Source organism: Phodopus roborovskii, unplaced genomic scaffold (genome assembly GCF_943737965.1).
Source record: "Phodopus roborovskii unplaced genomic scaffold, PHOROB, whole genome shotgun sequence".
NCBI classification, from domain to species: Eukaryota; Metazoa; Chordata; class Mammalia; order Rodentia; family Cricetidae; genus Phodopus; species Phodopus roborovskii.
This window is the reverse complement of record NW_026126417.1, coordinates 2,158,821-2,181,337: the sequence shown is the minus strand read 5'-3', so window position 1 is coordinate 2,181,337 and position 22,517 is coordinate 2,158,821. Positions and strand designations below refer to the sequence as shown.

General features: G+C 41.6%; 1 protein-coding gene across 1 annotated transcript; it reads right to left on the bottom strand.

Moving 5' to 3' along the window:
- Positions 1-1,168: 1,168 nt before the first annotated feature.
- Actc1 (actin alpha cardiac muscle 1) lies at positions 1,169-6,321 on the bottom strand. Its single transcript, XM_051183780.1, has 7 exons — positions 6,243-6,321; positions 5,581-5,738; positions 4,057-4,381; positions 3,262-3,423; positions 2,938-3,129; positions 2,012-2,193; positions 1,169-1,490 (listed from the first exon to the last, which is right to left on the bottom strand). The coding sequence occupies exons 2-7, from the start codon at positions 5,707-5,709 to the stop codon at positions 1,347-1,349; spliced, it is 1,134 nt and encodes a 377-aa protein (XP_051039737.1). The 5' UTR covers positions 5,710-5,738; positions 6,243-6,321; the 3' UTR covers positions 1,169-1,346.
- Positions 6,322-22,517: the final 16,196 nt, after the last annotated feature.

Sequence of the window (22,517 nt, the reverse complement as noted above, 5' to 3'; positions counted from 1 at the left end):
ACAATTAGTCTGTTTTCAGCAATTAAACTGTTATGCTGGATAAGAAGAGGAAACTTTGTGCAATGAAAACATTACATTCATAGCCTTGAATCTGAGCTATTTAGTGGGTGTTTGTCAATGTTCCATGACATGATGTCATGCACAATGTGAAACACACTTTTTGTGTACTCAGAACCAATGTCATGATGAAGTTGTGTGAAGCAACACAGTCAAGAGCTTTAGATTCATTTATGTTTTATTTAGCACAATTTTGGTCATTGTGCATTCATAAGCCTTTTACTCTTACCATTTTTCAACCTTCATATAATCCAGGTTCAAGAAACTGAGTGACAGTGGGTGTATGCAATAAGACAAAGCAACACCCAACATACTTCTACATAGCCTTCAAAAACACATCTGCAGGCCGGGGTTGTGTCTCAGTGATTAATATCCTTACTGTCCTCTACAGAGGACCCTAGTTTGATTCCCAGAATGCACATAGTGGCTCACAACCATTGGTAATTCCAGTTCCAGCAGAACTTGTTACCTCTGTCATCTCTAGGCATGCACAAGGCGCACAGATACCCATGCAGGCAAAACAGTCATACATACAAAGCAAAATAAATAAAACTAAAACTAACAAACAAAACCCAGACAACTGGGGAATACAAAGAAACAAGAAAAAAGGCTAATTTAAAGTAAACTTTGACCCTCTTGTTACCAATATGTGTGTTTTCTATAAAGTTATGGAATATGCAAGATGTGCCAAAACAATTTGCAATACCAAATACAGCAACTAATTGTAGATGATTGTATTACCCATCTTCTTTTCTTACTTCTACAGAACTAAACTGAACTAAACCACAGAACTAATCTTTGCTTCTAAGAGTCAAAATATATTCATGATTCTACCCCCAAAAGACAAAATCAAATGTAGTGCTGGAACTCATAGTTCAATGCCACATGAATTTATTGGCAAACTTGGTGTTGCTATAATATAATAATGCCAGAGTACGAGTACAAATGCCTTTCCCATTCTGGGCCTAGGGTGACCAAGCAAATGCCTTCCCCATCCCGGGCCAGGCCTAGGGTGTGAGACACCTTTCCCATCACAGACCCAGGGTACGGAAACAAAAGCCTTTCCCATCCCAGGACTACTCCCACAAGAAAGAAGACAGGCTTCTGTAGGTTGCAAGTCCTCATCTGATTTATTTATAAAGCAATAAATATTTGAAGCACAAACAAACTGCATGTGTGTAAACAAACTGTACAATGACTGATGAGAGATGGGAGAGGGGGGCTCAGAGGATTCCAAGAAGCATTAACACCACCATCCTGAATGTAAGGTAGACTAAGAAAGAGACATCTCAGAAGCACTTGCGATGGACAATGGATGGGCCTGCCTCATCATACTCTTGCTTGCTGATCCACATTTGTTGGAAGGTGGACAGAGAGGCCAGGATAGAGCCCCCAATCCACACAGAGTATTTACGCTCAGGGGGAGCAATAATCTGCAGAAAGAAAACAAAACCATCAGTGTGTTCTGAAGTTCCCAACAAGGGAGCAGGCAATAGATTTGGAATATTCACAGAAAGAGCATCACAGGTTAAGTGACAATAAATAATGTAGGAGATTTATACCATAAAGCAAAGTAGCCAATTGAGATTTGCAAACTTTCCTATATTTCTTCATTTCCCTACTTCTTTGCACTAGAGAATAACATGGCAAAAGTCTAAATGCATGAGGATAGATCGCTCAAAACCTGGGGCCTTTTAAATGTGTGGGTAAGTTTAGTTATTGCCTTTTTCTCCCCTCTGTGTTTCAAATATTTACTTATATGCACTATGTGGAAGCAGTCCTAAAGGGTCATATCTTGGGGGAAAGTGCTATAAAAAAAAGAAAGAAATCAGGAATAGTATTAGCACTAAACAGAAAACTTTATAGAAGTTAGGAAACTAAGATTCAGGAGAAGGAAGTTTGGCTTAGAATACCAAGATCTGCCTTTGCCCTCCCACTCACAAACATTCTCTACCTTAATCTTCATGGTGCTGGGAGCCAGTGCAGTAATTTCCTTTTGCATACGATCAGCGATCCCAGGGTACATGGTTGTGCCTCCGGATAGGACGTTGTTGGCATACAGGTCCTTGCGGATATCGATGTCACACTTCATGATGCTATTGTAAGTAGTTTCATGGATGCCAGCAGATTCCATACCTAGGAACAAGTTCTTTTTAAGTAAAGTATTCACAGCACATTCAGGCAAGGGTGGAGGGGAAAGAACAGAATTTTTCTGTGTTGGTGAACTGCCATTATTTGTATCTAGAACATATGCTCCCCACAACACACTGCTGGGAACAGGTGGGACATAGGTCTCTAAAATGTGCTAATAGATAATTCAGTATAGACTGCCAAGACAGACAACTGTATTTAAGGTCTGTTTGGCGAGAACACATCCTACAGCTATCAGGGAATGTGGAGATGTATTAAAAAAAAATCAGACATGTTTAAGTGAAAAATAACCTATTGTGTTTTTTTTTAAAGATGAATCTCTGTAGCCCAGGCTAACCTTGAAACTCAAGGCAATCCTGCCTCAGTTTCTGAGTGCTGAGATTGCCAAGTGTGAGTCACCACAATTAAATTTATGGACTAAAATCAGATTCTAGCTTCTTCCGGAAACAAGTGTGTAGGAAAGATATGTAGTGCCATCAAGCGTCCAGTTACCATAATGAATAGAGTTGTGATTGCATTTAATGGTGAATTCTAGCCTATCCGTAATAGAACTTATTAGAATAAATTAGCTTTCTTGAGTAATCAGGCATGCGCTATTCAGTGACTGCTCAGTCTCACTCTCTACTGACTCAAGAACCCTGTTGTCCTTTTAATTAAAGTGGGTATTATTTTGGGAGACTCCAGAATTTCTAGAGAAGCTGAGCTTCAACACCAGAATCCATCCCTTACCAATGAAAGAAGGCTGGAAGAGTGTCTCTGGACAGCGGAAACGTTCGTTGCCAATGGTGATGACCTGGCCATCAGGCAGTTCATAGCTCTTCTCCAGAGAGGAGGAAGAGGCAGCTGTAGCCATCTCATTCTCAAAGTCCAGGGCGACATAACACAGTTTTTCCTTAATGTCACGGACAATTTCACGTTCAGCTGCAGAGAATAAAGGATTTCATAGTCAAGATCAGAAGGAATCAATTGTGGGAAAGTAGGTGGGTCCATCAAGGAGGCAAAACCAATAGATGTAGGCTGTGTCAGAAAAGACACACACACACACTCACTCACCAGTGGTGACGAAGGAGTACCCGCGCTCAGTGAGGATCTTCATGAGGTAGTCAGTGAGATCCCGACCAGCTAGATCCAGACGCATGATGGCATGGGGTAAGGCATAACCCTCATAGATGGGGACATTGTGAGTTACACCATCACCGGAGTCCAGAACAATGCCTGTTAGAAAAGATAGATAAAAAGGGGATGAGGCACTGAGGATACTTCTGCCATAGTAAAACCAGCTTCTGTTTGGGTATGAGAAACAAGTCTAGGCATTGCTCTAGATAAAATCGGATCCCTTAATGCAAAGAATAAAAATGACCATAATGGATGGATACTAACTCTGAAGGCAGCACAGCTTGTCTTACTAAATGCTGTAGTAGAAAAATTCCCTGAGGACACTTTCAAATGGCTATCCCTCTTATCAGCCATCAGCATGTTATGTAAGCATCCAGGAACTTTTTTCTCTCTCTTGAGGCCAACCCAACTTAAAATACATCACTCTTTTTTGATTCAGACCCTGTAGGGGAATGTGTGTCCCTGAATATGTCTGCCCAGGGGCTGTGAATCCTGCATACCACATATCTCAAATAAGGGAACGATCTAACTCCAGTGGCTATCAGATTTTACAATAAACATTCTCTGAAACTAACCTCAGGAAATTGTTACCTCTTTTTCTCAGCACAGACACCTTGCTAGAGAGAGTCAGGGAGAAGACCCTTCCTTTGTCAGGTAAGGACTTGGTTTCATAGCAAAGTCAGTGAGTTGAGAATATGATTAATCAATGACTATTTCCTAGCCCAAACAAACCTGTGGTTCTTCCAGAAGCATACAGAGACAGCACTGCTTGGATAGCCACATACATGGCAGGGACATTGAAGGTCTCAAACATGATCTGGGTCATCTTCTCACGGTTGGCTTTGGGGTTCAGTGGGGCTTCAGTGAGCAAGGTCGGGTGCTCCTCAGGGGCCACACGGAGCTCATTGTAGAAAGTGTGGTGCCAGATCTTCTCCATGTCATCCCAGTTGGTGATAATGCCGTGCTCAATGGGGTACTTCAGAGTCAGGATACCTCGCTTGCTCTGGGCTTCATCACCTACATAGGAGTCCTTCTGTCCCATACCCACCATGACGCCCTATAAAAAAGAAGAAAAAAATGGGAACATCATACTCCTAAAAAGTCAGGAATGTAGTCCAGGCTTTATTAACTTATATCCAACTTCCAAGGTAATGAATAGCTGAAAAACCCTAGAAATGATTAATAGTAGAATTTGAAAGTTAGACATGGTGGTTCATGACTATAATCCCAGCAATCAAAAAACTGAAACAGGCCTCAACTTTAAGGTTAGCCTGGGCTAATTAATATATGGGACCTTACCTCCAAGAGTTAAGATACAATTCCTAATTTCAATGAATCATCTAGAATAAATGCTATACTTTATCTCCTCATGAGGAAGTATATCTCTTATTAATTAGATTATAGCTGTGGAGGAGAGAATAAAGGGATTTTACTGAAGAAGGAGAACCTTATCTTGTTTTTAAAATAACATAATGACTTTATAAATTATTCAGCTTATCACTGATGTCACCTAAGAAATAGATGACTATCTTTTAGAACAAGGGAATTAGTGATGTCATTGCAGCTTCTAGTGCCCTTAAGAAAATATTTTGACACTCTTCCAGTGTACATAGACTGACAGGCTGCTATGACTCAGATGAAAAGTCAAACCAATCAGAGGATCCTGGAGTATCCTTCACTGTCCAAGCCTGAGGGCTCCCAGCTCTGCTCCCTGGCAGTCTATCTGGCCAGGCATGCGACAAACCCAGAGAGCGTGACATTTCTTTTAATAAACAAGGTGGTATGTCACTATCACCATGGCACTTGCTACTTTAGTCACAGCTGACTTCTAAAAATGCAACACCCAGGAAGGAGGTCCATGTCAGCTCCGGGGACTTCTATAAACTGGCTGTGAACAAGAGAGAAGAATGTAGACTTGGTACTGCTTCGTTCCAAGTAGTTACATTACCAGTTAGCTGTATTTTTCAAACTAAATTGAACAGAGAACTGGCAGAGAAGGAATCCTGGTTTCAGAGACAGAGAAGACACAGCAGTTGAACTTCCACAGGCACAGAATGAGAAGCTGCCTTTCATAGGAAAGAGCTGAACCCATCAACAGGTGTACCACTGCCGTGAACTTACTGGTATTTCAAGGTTGGCAGGGATTGTTTGAAGTGACTTGGATTTATTGATGGACTAAGGAGATGACAGAAAGGATCCAGAGTGTGGCTGGAACTACTGTATGGGGAGCAGGCTAGGAATGGCAGAGAGTGTTACCTGGTGGCGTGGGCGACCCACGATGGAAGGGAAAACAGCTCTGGGGGCATCATCGCCCGCGAAGCCGGCCTTCACCAGCCCTGAGCCATTGTCACACACCAAAGCGGTGGTCTCCTCGTCGTCACACATGCTGGCAGAGCTTCTGTGGAATCTGTGGGCTAAGGACAGGAGAGGCACTCACACTCAGTGCCTGCAGAGCTGGCCTCCGTTAGAGGGGAAGGTGACAGGGCACAGTAGGCTTACTGGAGTGTAGAGAGTGGGGAGACAACTATAATCGTCCTTACACTCAAGACATTTAAAAAAAAAAAAAAAGGTTGGAAGAACCCGGGAGACTGTTGGTGTGGCTGAAAGAGACAGAGGAACCCACCCACCCACGCTCTCTGGCCGAGAGGCTCACCCTTCACCCCAGCTGCAAGGAGCCACAGTCCTAACCACCTCCAACTGAGGTTTCAAGTCCTCAGTGGCAGAGACCCACAAACCCTCTGGTGGTGAGATGGAGTGAGCTCTTCTTGTGTTGTAAATGTTTGACAAGGCCCAAGACAAAACAAGTCAGAACAACACCAAAAAGTTTGCAAAAAAAAAAAAAGAGTGTGGGATCCATATGGGCACAAAAGCCCAGGGTGGGCTCAGTCATGCAGGGACCAAGCAAGGCTGTGACTCACCGTGCTAGGGGCAGCTGGTTTCTGCTGGGCTGGCTGGTGTTGGCAGCAGGCACTGGGTGTCAGTCGCCTGGAGCAGTGGCTTTATAGCACGCTGATGGACGGGGTCAGTTGGAGCAGCCGGGGGCAGGGGTGGGGGGCCCCTGATCTGCCACCTTGCCTTATTTGGTCGCCTTAGCACTGTCTAGGATCGCTGAGGCCATTCTTGGAGCCAAGGGCAGGGGAGAGGATCAGCCAGGGGGCTCCCAGACCATGTAAGGAAGGGGAGGGGGCAGCCAGAGCAATGGCCAAATAGGGAGTTAGGGAGGGGCAGGCAGGCTGGTAAGGGGTTGGGGGCAGGGGAAGACTAAGTGACTCCAACATGCCCCTTCCTCCTTGCTGGGGCGGGGGAACTCCCTGGTTGCTGTGTGGGCTTATTGCTCCTCAGCCCAGCCAGACTAAGGGACCATAAGTCACACACATGCAAGCCGGAAGGCTTGGCACGCTGCCCTTGTGGAAGGGTCCTGACAGCTGGGCTGTAGGGGAGAGACACAGTGTCTCATCTTCCAGTACTTGGAGATAGAGGAGCAGAGACCTGGAGTCTCATAGGCACAGAGCACCTCAGCAGCACATTTGAGTACCTGGATGCAAAAGGGGCACCTGGGTAGGGTACCGTCTGGTCTCGTTTAGCCCGAGCTGGGGCTAAGCCCACCTTAAAGGAAAGCCAGGATTCACCAGTCATGGAAGGGATGAGATAGTTTGTCTGAGGGTCTGTCTTACACCGGCCCTGAGGTCAAGTAGTCCTCGTTCACTCTGTAGGGGTTTTGCTCAAAGTCAAACAGCATTAGGCAAGAAAGGGGTCCTCTGCTTCCAAAGTGAATGGAAGCACCAACACCAAAAAATAATGCAGCCACTTGCTAGCCGATAGATGGGCATCTTCAAATGGAGGAAGAAATTCTTCATCCCAAGTAAAGACACATCTTAAAAAGCAAATGCTTTTGTGAGGAAGATCATAGCCACTTAAGGTAGGAGAATTTACCAGCCTCCGCTACTCAAAGGACTGACTGTGGGCAACCAGCATCTTCAAAACTTAGATGAGTTAGAAATGCAGTGTCCCAGGCCCCACCTCAGAATCAGGTTCACTGTACAGCCCAGGATTAGCATTCACAGTAAAGTGTGAGAACATTGCTACAAATGATTGTCGACCCCTTCATGGAAAACAGACTTTGAAGGACCTGTGTATTTTTTTTTTCAGGAAGAAAAAAGAAAACCACAAGTGAGGAGGGGCTGTAGGAGATAGAAGGACATGGGTTACTAGCTTGCCCTGGGATGCCCTGTATTCTTGGTTCTTGACTAGTGCCTGGACTTTTAATGCTTGTGCTTTTCCTTCAGTTCACACCAGTTAAAAATAGAAAACTGGGCACCAGCATCTCTGTCTAGAGTGGGCTTGGATTGATATGCTGAGGAGAACTGCTGATTAGATACTTCTGGGGATGGGGAATGCTGGGTCCTCCCCTCAGAGCTTCCCAACCATGTTTGGGATGGTCTGGGGATGAAACTGCTGGGCAGCCTGGCCGTGGGGACAGGGGAGATGCCTGCCTGCCTGCCTGGCTGAGATCAAGCCCTGCAGTATTTGTCAGCACTTTACAGTGAGAATGTCCATCGACAGGATGCAAAGAGTCAGAATGATTGATGGGCTTCAAATCCCGCCTCTATCACTTGACTGCATACTGCACATTTGGCCTTGGGCAGGCCAACTGACTCATTGAGACTCCATCCCCATCCCATCCCCAAAAGGGATAATATAACTCAGTTCTAACAGGGATTATTGCTGACTGTCCCAATAAGAGACAAGCAATGTAAGTCATACACAAGACAAACCAAACTTGGGCCATTACCATTCAATAATGATACTTTTAGAGGCAGCCATAGCTTTCTGCTTTGAAAAATTAGGTCACTGCCATTCATTCCTTGATTCAGCAATGATCCATTCATTATGAGACACGATTCAATGATAAATAATACACAACAGGATACATTCTCAGTGGCAATTGTGGAAGTCAGAGACATGGTCCAAGCTGGGAGGAAGAGGTGGTATCATTCTGCCATTAGAGATGGGGGCAGGGGCATCTAAAAGGAGTTTCAGAGATAATCCTTTTTTAAAATATCATTAAATTTTTGTTTTAACTATCTATCTATCTATCTATCTATTTATTTATTTATTTATTTATTTATTTATTTATTTATTTTGAGATAGTTTTATGGAGACCTCCAACCAACTTGGTAGCAGAAGATGACCTTGAACTCCTGTCATTCCAACTTCTGCCTCCCAAGTGCTGGGAGGGTTAGGGCTGTCAATCACCTCTGGCTTGGTTATTTCTAGAGGAGAATGGATCTGAAATTTATGAACTTGTATCAGAGAGTTGCTGCTTGACAGTGGCTGATGAGAAATTCCTAGTCACTACACATGTGCTGAAGTTCTCCAGAACTGGGTACACTGCTATTTAATCTGATACTTAGCAGTGCTGTTACAGCCACCCACTCCAAGACTGTGAATCCTAGTGAAATATGGGAAAATATGGGATGACTGTTTTGTAGTCCATTCAACAGATTGCAAGTTTTAAAATCTATTTATTTATTGTTATTAGTGTCTCTGGGTGGCGGGAGCATATTGATGCCATGGTATTTGAATCAGGCCAGAGGACCACTCTGTGGAGTTGGTTCTTTATTTCCACTTTCACATGGATTCCAGGGACTGACCTCAGGTTATACAGTATTCAATTTTTACCAGACTTCTATTAGTCTTTTAACACTTGAAGCAAAATGTATTTTCAAGTATGTTATATAAAATTATATTTCATGTACACTATACTAAAAAAAAAGTTTATGGTGAAAACATTCAAAATCCTGCCTTCTAACTTTTTGAAATACACTGTACATGGTTTATAGTTACCCTGCTGTGCAACAGCACACAAGGATTTATTGCCGTCTACAGTAACCTTTCCCAATCCTGCCTGGACTCTATTCTGTCCAGCCTCTAGTAACTACCATTTACTCTCAACATCTGTGAGATATTCCTTTGCAGATTCCACATGAGTTAGAACATGTGAGGCTTGTCTTTCACTTAACATAATCCAGATCTATCTAGTTCCACGTTGTTGTGAATGACAGAATTTCCTTTTACACACACACACACACACACACACCACATTGTCTTTATTCATCAGTTGCTGGGCACTGATTGTTTGCATTTCTCGGTTCTTATGAATATTATTACAATAAAACACTGCTGTGCAAATATTGTCATCGGAAATAGATCCCCTGGGGACGGGGTGCCACATCATATGATAGTTGTAATTGAAAGTTTTTGAGGCACCCAAAACTGGCTGCATTCTGTCCAACAGTAGGTCTTTCCTCAACATCTTTCAGCTTTTTGATAATAACTCCTTCTGAATGGGGTGAATAGATAGCTCATTGTGGTTTTGATTTGCATTTCCCTAATTAGTGATGCTGTTTGTCCCAAATTGTTCATATGCCTACTAGCCATTAGCCATTCATGTATGTTTTCCTCTGAGAAATATCTATTTGAATCTATTGAGATTTCAAATTATTTTGTTTATTATTTATTTATTTGCTGTGTTTAAATTGGCTGCTGGGTTCTTTTAATTCTTCATATGTATGTTAATCCCTTGGCAAACAGAGTTGGCAAGTATTTCCTACCAAATTGAGACTTGCTTCGTTTGCTGTGCAGATACGTTTTAGTTGATATTCCTATTTGCCTTTTTTTCTTTTCTTTTTCATAGTTTTTAGAGTATTGTGTTTAAAGATTTGTAGCATTAAATATTTACTATTATATCACTGCTTATTTCCACACTTTAGAAACACTAAATGCTATTTTACATATTTTAAAATGCAAGTTAATTAAGTTGGTAAGAATCTTGAGTTTTTCATTTAACACAGATTTTCAGTGATTTATTTAATTTGGAAACTCAGATAAGTGAGTGTATAGTTCAGTAATGTTAAGTACATTCACATTATTATGTTGTCAACCTTCTAATTTTATTTGTTCATGCTTATTGTAACTAAGATGGTTTTCAAATTCAGGAGTGGCTGCTTCCCAAAGTTTGAGAGAGCAGTAAGCCCTCAGAATCTGGGACTCTCATCTGACATCATAGAGATGAACGCATGGTAGAGTAAGAATTGCAGTGAGTCACCCAAGTGAGCCTCCTTCCTAACCACCTTCTCATGTCTTCTCAGGTCCCCTCAGTTTCCAGTTTTTCAAAGGGAGAAGTTGGAATTGCCTGCTGCTGGGCTGTCTAATAGAAGGTCAAATTCTGGGATTCCACCCTTGAAGAGAACCGAAGCTGCATTTAATGAGACCTCACCCTGTTCCCCAGGTGAGTTTCTCCTTTCCACATTGCCTGGCTGTGCTTCCCCAGCCCACAGAGCTTTGCTGGATGAAGCCCAAACTACCACTGTTGGCCAGAATCCTGCTTGGCTGACCTTGAGTGTCCCAGTGGGACAGCAAAGCCAGGCAGGTCCCCAGGGCTGTGGAAGGCCAGCAAGGTCCTTCCCAGCACAATAGGCCAGGAGGGTGACGTGCAGAGCAAAAGCTAAAGGGACAGAAGGTGGGACAGTTCCCTATGTCCTTGCCTGGGGGAAGCCTGTTCCATCCACCATCTGCTGGGATCTGAGAGGGAACAGCCCAGCCTCCTCCCCTGCACTGGGGGATTAGCAGTCACTTATCTCAGCTGCTCCTCCATTTGGAGGTGTTGTAGTATTTACAGAGAAGACAGAAACAGACCAAGCCACATTTAGTTCCTCCCCACAAGCTGCCCTACCCCTCCGGTCCCTCCTGCATTCCATGTGTTTTTGAGAAGCCTGGGAGAAAGGCTTTCTCCAGACCACGCAGGATATGGGGGCCAGCGTTCCTAAACATTTTTATTTTATCTCCTTACACACTTGTTCATCCTCATGCCCTCTGGCAGGGGCTCAGTTTCACTTTTCATTAAAAAAAGAAAATGATGTGACAGGGAAAATGTAGTGGCCCACACAGCCTGGTGTTCAGGCATGGCTAATCTTTGCAGCTTACTGCTTGTTTTTTAAGCAACCGCCAAAGAGATTAACCTAGCTGGGAGGGTATTTTGACCCCCAAATCAATTCTGTTCTTGGCAGATTCCAAGATTCCAGAATGAGTCCCTGCATTCTGACATGATAAGAGCAATTGTAATGAGTCATTTAAAAATGATTTCAGAAAGGCAGGACAAGACCAGGAAGACGAAGAGGTTAGGCATTGATGGAGACCTGGCTAGATTCTGGAGTCATATGGGTTTAATTATCCAAGGATGCCTTTTTCATTGACCTGTACTGTGGTGGGAGGCAGGGAAATCAGAAAGGATTTCTGCATAGTCCTTTTAATGCCTTAAAAGGAGTGTGTCCTTCAAGCTTCAAGTGCCCACCCTTGTGGGTTCCTTCTTGGAAGGTATCCTTCTTAGCTCAGTTTTGGCTTGCTTCACATTAGCTGTAAGTCTATTTATAGAGTTTTTGGTTTTACAAGTGTTACCTGGAGCAAGCCTACTTTTTCTGGATAGCCCAAACATGGCAATGATCAAGGCCTTAAGCTTCACTGCTAACAGGCAGTCATGGTGGGTGTACATTGGGTGAGCTGTGGGGTGAGGCCCATTCAGTTGCGTGATGTGAAGCTCCACTGTTCCCCATCAAACACAAGATGGTGGTGTATACTAATGAGGCCAATCATAGATGTTTACCAAACACTTCTTAGGGGCTCTGTTTTGAGACTTTTTGTGAGTGTTCAAGTGGATTAAGTTGCAGATGACACTCAACAGACTACCAGCTACAGGGTTCATTCCACAGACATGTTTTTCCTTCCTTCCTTTCTTCCTTCCTTCCTTCTTCAATAGAGAACTTTTATTTATTTATTTATTTATTTATGTATTTGGAAATATTTCTTTAAGTTAAAATTTCCTATTTAAGTCATTGTGTGCACAGTGTCTGCACATGAGTGACACCTATGGTGTAAATAAAGAAATCTGGGACAATTTGTGGGTGTCAGTTCCCTGGATCCATCATCTGGATTCTGGGGACCAATGTCAAGTTGTAAGGCTTGGTGGCAAGTGCTCTACCCATTAATTCACTTGATGGAACTTGGGTGTGTGCTGAAGGACTGAGTAAGAAACAGGCTGTCCCCTCTGTTGTGAAGACATTGTTATGGATGGCCACAACAGGGATATGACCTTCTCTACACACCTCTTATGTGAATTTCCTGCACAACTCTAATACCACGAAACATAGCACTCAGCGAACAAGGGGACTTGCTTTGAGTCTGTGGCTCCTGAAACAACATATGTCATCCAGCTGTTAACACAAATCAAGATTCTTGTGGTCTATTGCATACAACCATCCCCAGTGTTCAGTTTTCTTTCTCTTCCCTTTTTTTTTTTTTTTCCTTTATTGGGTTTTCATCTGTTGTTGGAAGCTACTATAGTTTTTTTTTTGGGGGGGTGGAACAAAAAAGAAGGAATTGATAGGAGAGAAAAGAATGACTTTATGGAAAAGATGACAAGAATACTTGAAATGGAAACTAGGCTATTCATTTCACACATCATCACTAATCTGATATGAGTTATAAATACATACAAACTTCTTCCATCATAATGAAAATATATATCACTTAATGAAAAGATCCATATACAATGATAGTTTCTCTTTTCTTCTTTCATTCAATTGCACACAATAATGGATTTCATTGTGACATTTTTCATACACGGTTGGTTTCCCTCATGACATGGTAAGTATAAAGCTGCTGATCTAAATTAACCTTCCTCCCATTATAGAAATACTCACTTATTGCAGTGCATTAGGAAACATTAAAAAGTACAAAATAAAATGACACTTCTGGGAGAACGGTAAAGCTCTGTCTTACAACTTCCCTACAATGAAACCAAGTGTGACATAAAAGCCATTTGGCCTTGCCTTTTGTATCTATTTACAGCTGCTGGGCTGAGAAAAGACAAGCAGCCAGCTACTCTGTAGTTTGGAGAATGCCCACTTGTTCTTCAAAGAGATGTGCAATGAAAGGAATTTGCATTAAAAGCATTTCTTGCCCCTGCCATTAAAATCTAAGTCATCTCTAGCTAACAGCTGAAACCAAAGAATGTTGAGGTGGGAGCAGCATCTGCCCTTTGGGATTATACCATTCATATCTCTTTTATATGTTTTAGTTCAGCTGTTGAACTCTTTCAAAATGGCTGTCTGAAACAATGAACTACTACAGATAAAACAAAGCTATAGGTGTATATTCCCGAAGGCCTTGTCTTCCCAAGAGGAATCAGAAAAGCTGTCCTTTTATAACTGTTTAGTGATCTGTATTTCTGAACTTTTTGTTAAGAATTTAAATAACATTTATTTTTATTTCTCTTTCTCTTTTTTGAATCCTACAGATCATTTGAAAGTATATTGCATTTTTGTTGTTAGTTTTAAGATAGGTTCTCACTCTTACTATCCTGGAACTCACTATGTAGACCAGGCTGGCCTTGAGCTCACAGGGATCTGCCTGCTTCTGTCTCCTAAGTGCTGGGAGCAAAAGGGTGTTACTGTGCCCAGAACTTTTACTTATATATTATGGCTTCTGGTTTTATGTTTTTATGGGATTCCTTATTGGGCAAGCAAGTGGGTCTCCAGTTGTATATGTTCCTTTTGCCTTTTCTTGGGATCCTTTTCTTCTGCTTGCTTATTTTCTCTTATTATATCTTATTATTATTCTTAAACGTCCATTTGTTTTGTCACAAGAGACAGAAAAGGGGTAGATCTGGACGGGAAGGGAGATGCAGATGACCTATGAAGAGGAAAGGGAGGGGAGACCATAACCAGAATATACTGTGTGAAGAAATATTTAAAAAAAAAAAACAACAACAAAAAACTTTTCAATAGAAGAAACAACAAAAAAAAAGGAATGTAAATAACCAGTCTACCTTATCTTCACAGCATTTGCCTGCTTGCTGCTTGTCTTAAATTTATGATTCTCTCCGCCTAAGCTTTGCTGAGTGTTAGTAATGAAGGATTGCACCATAATGCCTTGCTTAGCTGCTAATTGCAGAAGTTAAAACAATAAAAGCTTGGTCCAAAGCGAATGATCTATGTTAGTTAAAAGAAATAGAAAGAGATGGTGTCTTCAAACTAAAGGTAACTGAAAAATCCATCGCTACCATCACTTAAACATGAATGCTGCCCCCAGTGCAAAAGAGTTCTGTGCCTTACCATATTTGAAAGAGATGAGCCAGCTTTTAATGGCTAAAGAAAGAGTCAAAAATTAAAGTAATCAGAACAACTTTAAACTTGACCCAAAGAATGAAACGTCTAAGAAGAAAATATTGCATCATTAAAGACTCATACATGATAACAACTGAATGCACAATAGGCCCATCTCTCCACCAATGGTCACATCATTCTTCTGTATTCTGCGTCTAACGACAAGAGAATCCAGAGTTTTGATCTGAGGATGAAGAGGGAGGAGCCTTGAGGCCACAAATCTCTCAGACTGGCCTGAAAGCTCAGTCTTGGTGTCCACACAAAGACCTCATTCCCAATCAGCCAGCCCATGGTGATGGATGGCGGCGTTGAGGAGAGGGGGGCTGGCAGAACAGAACAGATTGTGAATAGAAAAATAAAAAATTCTAAGCAGAGATCAGAAGCACATGCCTTAGATCCCAGCACTTGGAAATCACCGTCTCTGTCTCATTCCTTAAACTAACATAGACCATTGACTTTGGAACAAGCCTTCATTGTTTTAATTTCTTATGGCAGTTAGTAGCTGAGTGAGCCATTATGGGACAGGAGCTTGAGGCTAGTCTGAACTACACAGGGAGACCCTGCTTCTAAAGCAAACTGAACAGCATAAAAAACTATATATTTTGCATCTGAAACATAGACAGGTATTAGCCCAAGGACTAATCGAGGGCTTTATGGAGTAGAGGGAGCATAAGCTCTGCTGAACTCGTGCTCATGATTAGCCTATGAGCCAGAAAGCCTTCTACATTACAGTAGCTCCTGTATTCTGACACCTTCTAGGAACATCCATAACTAAGACCTAAATCTTAATTCAGAAATACTGTCTGTGGTTTGTGCAGTCTATTTTTAATTAACCCTTATTCTGTAAATTAACCCTTATTCTGACTAAATGTGAAAAGTTAACCTTTATATCTGCCTGCTCTGCCTCACAGAACATATACTTGTGAAGTTAAGAGAATCAGTTTTGGTGAAAGGGCTGTTGGTTCTGCCTCTTACATTCCACCACGATGTGACAAGGGAAACTCAAGCACTCAATTCAGCCACAGTCATGGAGAAAAAAATACAAAACACCTTAAGAGTGGCCTTTTTGAACAGATGTGCTTTCCAGAGATTTCTGTTTGTTAGGAGAGTCTGGATAATATTTTACAATTTCCAACATGAGCCTGAATTAAATACAACGTCATGTGGCATGCTAGGAGACATAATGGCATCTCCCATCAATGTGCTGTTTCCAAGAAAGTATTTCTCACCTTCCTGGTCTCCCTGAATATTATTTAAATTCTCAGCATCAACTGTGCAGATGTCTAAATCTCAGTAGCCAGTTTTAAACAAAGATCTTCAATAATTTTCTCTGGTGTGGTACTCAAGGCTCAATAAAACTCGGTGCCCCACATCTTTCATTTTTGTCAATAATTTAGCAAACTGTTTCAGAAGCATAGAATGTTCAATTCTTTACATCTACTTGGTGTGTGTGTGTGTGTGTGTGTGTGTGTGTGTGTGTTCATGTGCTGCCATTCATGTGTGGTGGTCAGAGGATAACTTGCACAGGTTAACTGTGTCCTTCTATCATAGGGTTCTAGGGATAACTCAGGTTATCGGACTTGGCAGCAAGTGTCTTTAAACCAGAGTCATGTTGCCTGACTAAGATGAATAAACACTTTCATTTGAAAGAAAATTCTCAGCACAATCAAAATAATGATGCTTCCCATGCAACTGTAAATATATGAACAAGAGTAAAAATCTGATTCTGTGGCTCAGTGATGCACCTTGGAAATCCAGATGTGGTTTATGCAGTCTATTGATTTGATTGATTCTCACCACATGGCATGTCTAGACACAGCATTGTACCAGCTACTGAGGGAGTACTGGGACAGATGAGAGGGAGCATGAGCATAAAGAAAATGTTTCACAAAGATAGCAGTTAACACAAACGTGGGTCACACATATACAAGAAGAATTAAGCAAAGGGCAGAGAACTAGAAGATGGGAGAAATTCTTTCTTATTAGACTGTTTGGGAAGGCTTCACAGTCTATGCAATCTGAATTATGCCTCTAAGGGCTGGTTGAGTAATAGGTCCTTCCCAGTACCAACCCATATCAATTTGGCATAATTTTCCATGTAAATTAGAAGAAAGAACAAGAGTGCTAATGACCACAAGCTTAAAGACAAGATACTAGAAGGCAGAATTATTGAGTAAGCTTTATCATGTTATACCATGTTTATGAAATCATTTTGTAGCATTATCATTTTTATTTAAAGAACACTAGTTTCTATAGTCAAACCTGGAAGATAAGACCTTATATATTCAATATAATGCATTACTAATGGAAAATAGAAAAAAATTAAGGTTAATATTTTGAGACCAAGAAGGTTGTTAATTTATCCACAATGTCAACTCAACATGATAAACTGGAGTAGTTTTATTCAAAGTTGACAGCACAGCTAAAGTTTCCAAAAATTCAAATTATATATGTATACACAATATTTGTATGAAAATAACAATAATGGTGTGTTATGCAGCATTATAGCAACAGCTTTCCCAAAGTTGGTGATCATCTGAAAAAATTGCAGAGACAACCCCTGCATTCTAGTTTTTTTAAAAATTCCAGAAAATAGCACAGGTCCGGTACTACTGTGATACCTACCAGGCACCAATTTTTTAAAATTATTATTAAATTAGCTTTCAAGGCCTGGAGAAATGATTTAGGAGTTAAGAGCACTGGCCTCTCTTGCAGAGGACCCAGGTTCAATTCCCAGCACCCTCACACAGACATACATGCAGGCAATCATCATCTAGAAAACAGATGTTCTCAGCTCTGATAAAGCATGTCCACCACTATGTTCATACACACTGATGTTTGGTACCTACTGCCCTGAATCTATACTAGAGGACACAAGCGAAAGGCACCATTAGATATTTAATTCCACATCTCTAGCAGAGGGCTCACAAGCTGGTGTGACAGGTCAGTAAGATGTACTTAGATAGGACCTTTCACTAGTAGTGTGGTACTGTGATTGCTTTTTTTAATGAACACTAGCTAAAAAACTGTTATGTTTTAATTCCTTTAAAAAAAAAAAAAGTCCGACCCCATTAAATTCATATAAAGACCTTGAAGTGGAGGCAAACAAGAAAGACTCAGCTCTACTAGATCTTAACTAAATCTTCCCACATGGACCAGTGAGAGCTCAAGGAAGGAGAGGGTGTCAAGTACCACTGCAGAGCTTTTCACCAGAGTCAAACTGCAGCATCATGAACAAAATAAAAGTATATACATTACTGCATCTTAAAGTGATTTGCTTTTTCAACAGACACTGGTTGACCGGTGAGGCTACACCCCACTCTACTGAGACGATAGTGCTGAGGTTCCATGTAGAGTTCAACCTAAGTGCTACTGATGGCTTCAGAAAGTGGCCCTTGCAAATGGACTCTCTCTCTCTCTCTCTCTCTCTCTCTCTCTCTCTCTCTCTCTCTCTCTCTCTCTGTGTGTGTGTGTGTGTGTGTGTGTGTGTGTGTGTGTGTGTGATGTGTATAGTGTTTTAGAAGTCAGCTGCATATCGTTTTTTAAAATTTAAAAGCAGACTCAATCTGATAGAAAGTTCTTCCCCACTAACCTGAGTCATCTGCCATGGCTGACTGAAATTTTCCAGGGAGGTTTCAGTGTCTCCAGTCCACAGAAACCTTTGCCCTCCAGTGGCTGCCTCTAAATTCCAACATGCACAAGGTTGGTATGGAGTGAGAAGGAAGAAATTACTGTATTTTTCATTTTATATGTAAGCATTATCTGCAGCAATGTGTATTCATTTTATTAACTTTGAGAGAGGAAAGCAGTCTGACTTAGGCTCCTCTTGCCAAATGTCAAACATTATTTCTGTTTTGTTTACCCAATGCAAAGCCACACAACAACTTCCATGTACTTGAAACAAATCCCAATGCTGAGTGTTGATTCAGATCTTCTCCACCAGTGGTTATTTTTAAACCTGTCTTCAACTTTCCTCTGTAGTCTAACTCCACTTTAGTTCTTCACTGGCAATAAAACATGTTTTAGTCAAAGTGCTTGAGTGTTGTGTTTCTGGTCAACTGAAAACTACATCCATTGGAGGGTCAAGCCCATCTATACACTCCCACACAAAACTGCAGAGGTGGCTGCATTTGTGGTGCCACTTCAGAAGTTAGTTGCAGGATGTTCTGGTTAGGAAAAGTGACACTTTGGACATGCCACACTGTAGCTGACAGATTTAAATATTGGGCTGCACTAGGATGTGCAGACAGACTTTCTCTGTTTCCCCAACCAGCTACCAAATAACCACACAGAGGCTTATTATTAATTATAAATGCTTGGCCAGTAGCTTAGGCTTGTTATTAACTAGCTCTTACAACTCAAATTAACCCATTTTCTTATCAATGCTCTACCATATGGCAGCATTGCATATTCATCTCCTGCTTCCTCTGTGCCTAGCTGGCCTCCTTCATCTTCACGATCTCTTTTTTCTTCTCAACTCCCACCTAACCTCTATCTGACTAGCTATTAGCCATTTAGCCCATTATTAAACCAATGAGAACAACAATATTCACAGTGTACCAAAAGATTGTTCCATAGCAAGGATGATTCTATGTGAAACGTGATTTGTATGAATTAATTGTTGGTGTGCACAGATTACTTGTTATCTAGATGTTTCTCTGTTAGGTCTAGTATAGATCAAAGGTCTGGTCCCAGCCCAGATGGTCCCAGTCCTCCTAGGCTTCTTGTCTCACAGTGGTGAACACCAGTGAACAAACATACGGAGGAATAAAGAAGGTGGACCGTGAAGGAACTTTGAGGGTTAGGAAACAACATGCCAGTGAGTTCTGGGGTTGCCTCACGTGTCCTGAATGAACAGCAGGTGCAGACAAAATCAGTTCTAAGAAAAGTCTGTTCTCTGATTTAAAAAATAAACAAGCAATGGTGGAAAGCCATTTTGGCAACAGCTGCCCTCTCATGATAAAGTAATAGAAAAACTATGTCCTTATCCATAGTTTCAGTTGGGGTGTGGGCTAGTCCCATTCCCTCTCTGGAGGCATTAGGTTTTGGTGCTCGAATATCCCTGCCAGGCCCCGTGGCAGGTGTATTTAATCAGATTCTGACCTTCACTTAAGGCCTGGGAGAACGGCAGTGTCACTCTCCTCCCACGGAAAATGATCAATAGCCTCCAAAGGGAACCTCCATCCACTCCTCCCATCCACAAGAGGGGGGCTGTGAAAGTTTCAGTCAGCACTCCAAGTCAGCAGGGTTCAAAGGAGACTCAACAGGAAACAAAGCCAAGGAGCATTCTTGACTCCCTACCACTCTCCCTCAGCTTCAGAAAACAAAGCAAGAGTGTGCCATGCAGAATCTAGCTGACCTGCTACTCTCTCCTCCTCTGTGATTTCAAAGGAAGTGAGGAGATGACCTCATGTCCTCACCCAGAAGTAGCAGAGCTCAGTTTTCTGCTCCCCGCCTCTCTGTAGACAATGGGACCAATCAGGGAACTAAGTTTCATCCCCTTTTGAAGAAAATGGGAGGCAAGAGTCAGGGCCTAGCTTTCCTCGGGAAGATATCAGTGAGGTCAAGGGGAGCTAAACTTCCTCCCACCCATCCTCTGCAATGACATAGTGTTGTAGGCATTCTACTCTTGCCAGGATAGAGTCAGAAATCTAAACATGTACACTGACCCAACTCTCTGTCACTCAGCTGGAGGATTTCCTCCTAATAAAATAGGAGCGTCGTGATATAAGGCCAAAATTGTCAAGATATAATTTTTAAAATTCAGGATAGCGTTGGGGATATAGCTCTGTGGTAGCTTATGTCCCTACCATGTATAAGGCCCTGGGTTCAGCCCCCAGCACTACAAGGAAAAATAAAATATAAAGAGAAAAGACAAACAATAGGCAAGCAATGGATCTGATACTAGAATTACAAAACAAGAATTTTAAAGAAGTAATTCTTTAAAATGTTTCAATAAGTAATTATAAATTATCTTGAAATAAATTAAAGAAATAGGAAATTGCTGCACAGAAACAGCAGATGTATCTATATATAGAAAAACATAGATTAGATATAGATATATACTTGTGTATATTATATATATGCATATATATGCACATATATACACACACACACACACACACACACACACACACACATATATATATATATATATATATATATATATATATATCTCAGGGGTTGGGGAGATAGTGACATGCTTGCAGCCCAAACATGAGGTCCTGAACTTGAGCTCCAGAATTCACAGCAAAAGAAAGGCAAGTATGGTGGCCAGTGCCTATGGTGGCTGGAGCCTGTAATGTCAGCTCCTGGAGTGTGGGAGGAGGATCCCTGGGGCTGGCTAGCCAGTCAGGGCAATCAGTGAGCTCCAGGATCCAGTGAGAGATCTTGTCTCACAAACTGAAGTGGACACCTCCTGAGGAACATTCACTGTTAACCTCTGTTCTCCACACATGTACATGAGCATGTGTTTGCACAGAACATGCACCCCCACACCCCAAATTGAAACAAGCAGTATTATCCCTCACAACTCTCTAATCTCAGCACTGAAGAGGCTGAAGCAGGAGGAGTGCCATCATTTCACAACAGCCTGAACCACAGGATGAGTTCCAGGCCAGTTCAGAGGTCTTGTCTCAAATGAACAAATTAATTAACTGTGGGAAAATGAAAAATAGAATCAGTAAAATGAAGGACAGATCAGTAGAATTCATGCAATATGAACAGGAAAAAATGCATGAAAAATATAAACAATCTTAGGGAACTATGGCTCAGCAATAAAGCTAGCATTTTTCATTCTGGCTAAAATTTCCTTACATCTCAGTAAATACAAATAAAGTCACCTTAAGGCACACCATCATTAAACTTAGGGCAGCAGAGTGGGATCAGTCCTGCAGTTTCTAACTGGGCATGCCTGGAATAAAAGCATGAGAGTTTTCATTTCCCAAAACCCCCCAGAGGATTATGAACACTCTTTCTTCCAAGACACAAGATTATTGAGACATCATTTCTACATTTCTACCTCGTCTCTTCCACAGCCAGTGCAGCTGCTGCAAACATCTGTACACAGAAAAAGTACAAACCAATGAACAGACCACAGAGGCCTGGACCTCCCTGCTGCCTCTGTCTCTTAGCAACCGCATGAACATAACTAACTTGCTTGCACTAAACTTGAATTTCTCCATGAGTAAAAGAAGAAAAAAAATTGCATTATCTACTCATAAGGTTGCTGCAGTGCCTAATATCAAAAGTTTGTCAGCAATAAATGCATTATATATGACATCAATTTAACCCCAAGTCCCTCCTGTGAAGGATTCATTCTCCTATTTATAGATGAGGAAGCTGGGGTTCAGAGATGTTACTTACCTCAAATTGAAACTCATTAGAACAGTCTTAGAATTTAGACACTCATTTGACTCCAAAAGTCACACAGTTAAATACAGGCAATATTACTCAATAATTACTAGCTGTTTGTGACCACAATCATATTAGGAATTAGAAGCACCTGGGATTCCAAACACTTCAGAGTAGTTTATTATTTTTGACATATCTATGACATAGGAAACTGGCAGTTATTGTGGTCAATTGTAAACTCAACCATCTAGACCAGCATTTGCCACTGTATGCAGCTTCCTGAAGTGGGGTCATCCATAACATCTTTACCTCAGCCACAAATCCACAACTTCTTTGAGGACAAAATCAAGCCATGGCATCTAAAATGATCATGAAGTAAGGAAAAGTAAGTGTTGCTGCATTCAAGAGGAAAACTTTTGGACCCACATAGACACAGACAGCTTCCACTGAGTCAGAAGTCGGGTCCTTGTTTTGCAGACTTGAATGAAAGTCACAGAGAAACAGAATGATTTGCTCCATGGGAAGCTTTTTTTTTAGGGAGATAAAATGGCTCAGTGGGTAGGGTGCTTGCCGCCAAGTCTAATGATGTGGGTTTGATCCTCAGTACCAACATGGTAG

Coding starts and splice junctions, on each gene's coding strand:
- Actc1 (XM_051183780.1), bottom strand. CDS start 5,709: ATGTGTGACGACGAGGAGACCACCGCTTTGGTGTGTGACAATGGCTCA. Junction 4,382..5,580: donor TGGGTCGCCCACGCCACCAG/GTAACACTCTCT, acceptor TCTTTTTTATAG/GGCGTCATGGTGGGTATGGG. Junction 3,130..3,261: donor GTACTCCTTCGTCACCACTG/GTGAGTGAGTGT, acceptor TATTCTCTGCAG/CTGAACGTGAAATTGTCCGT.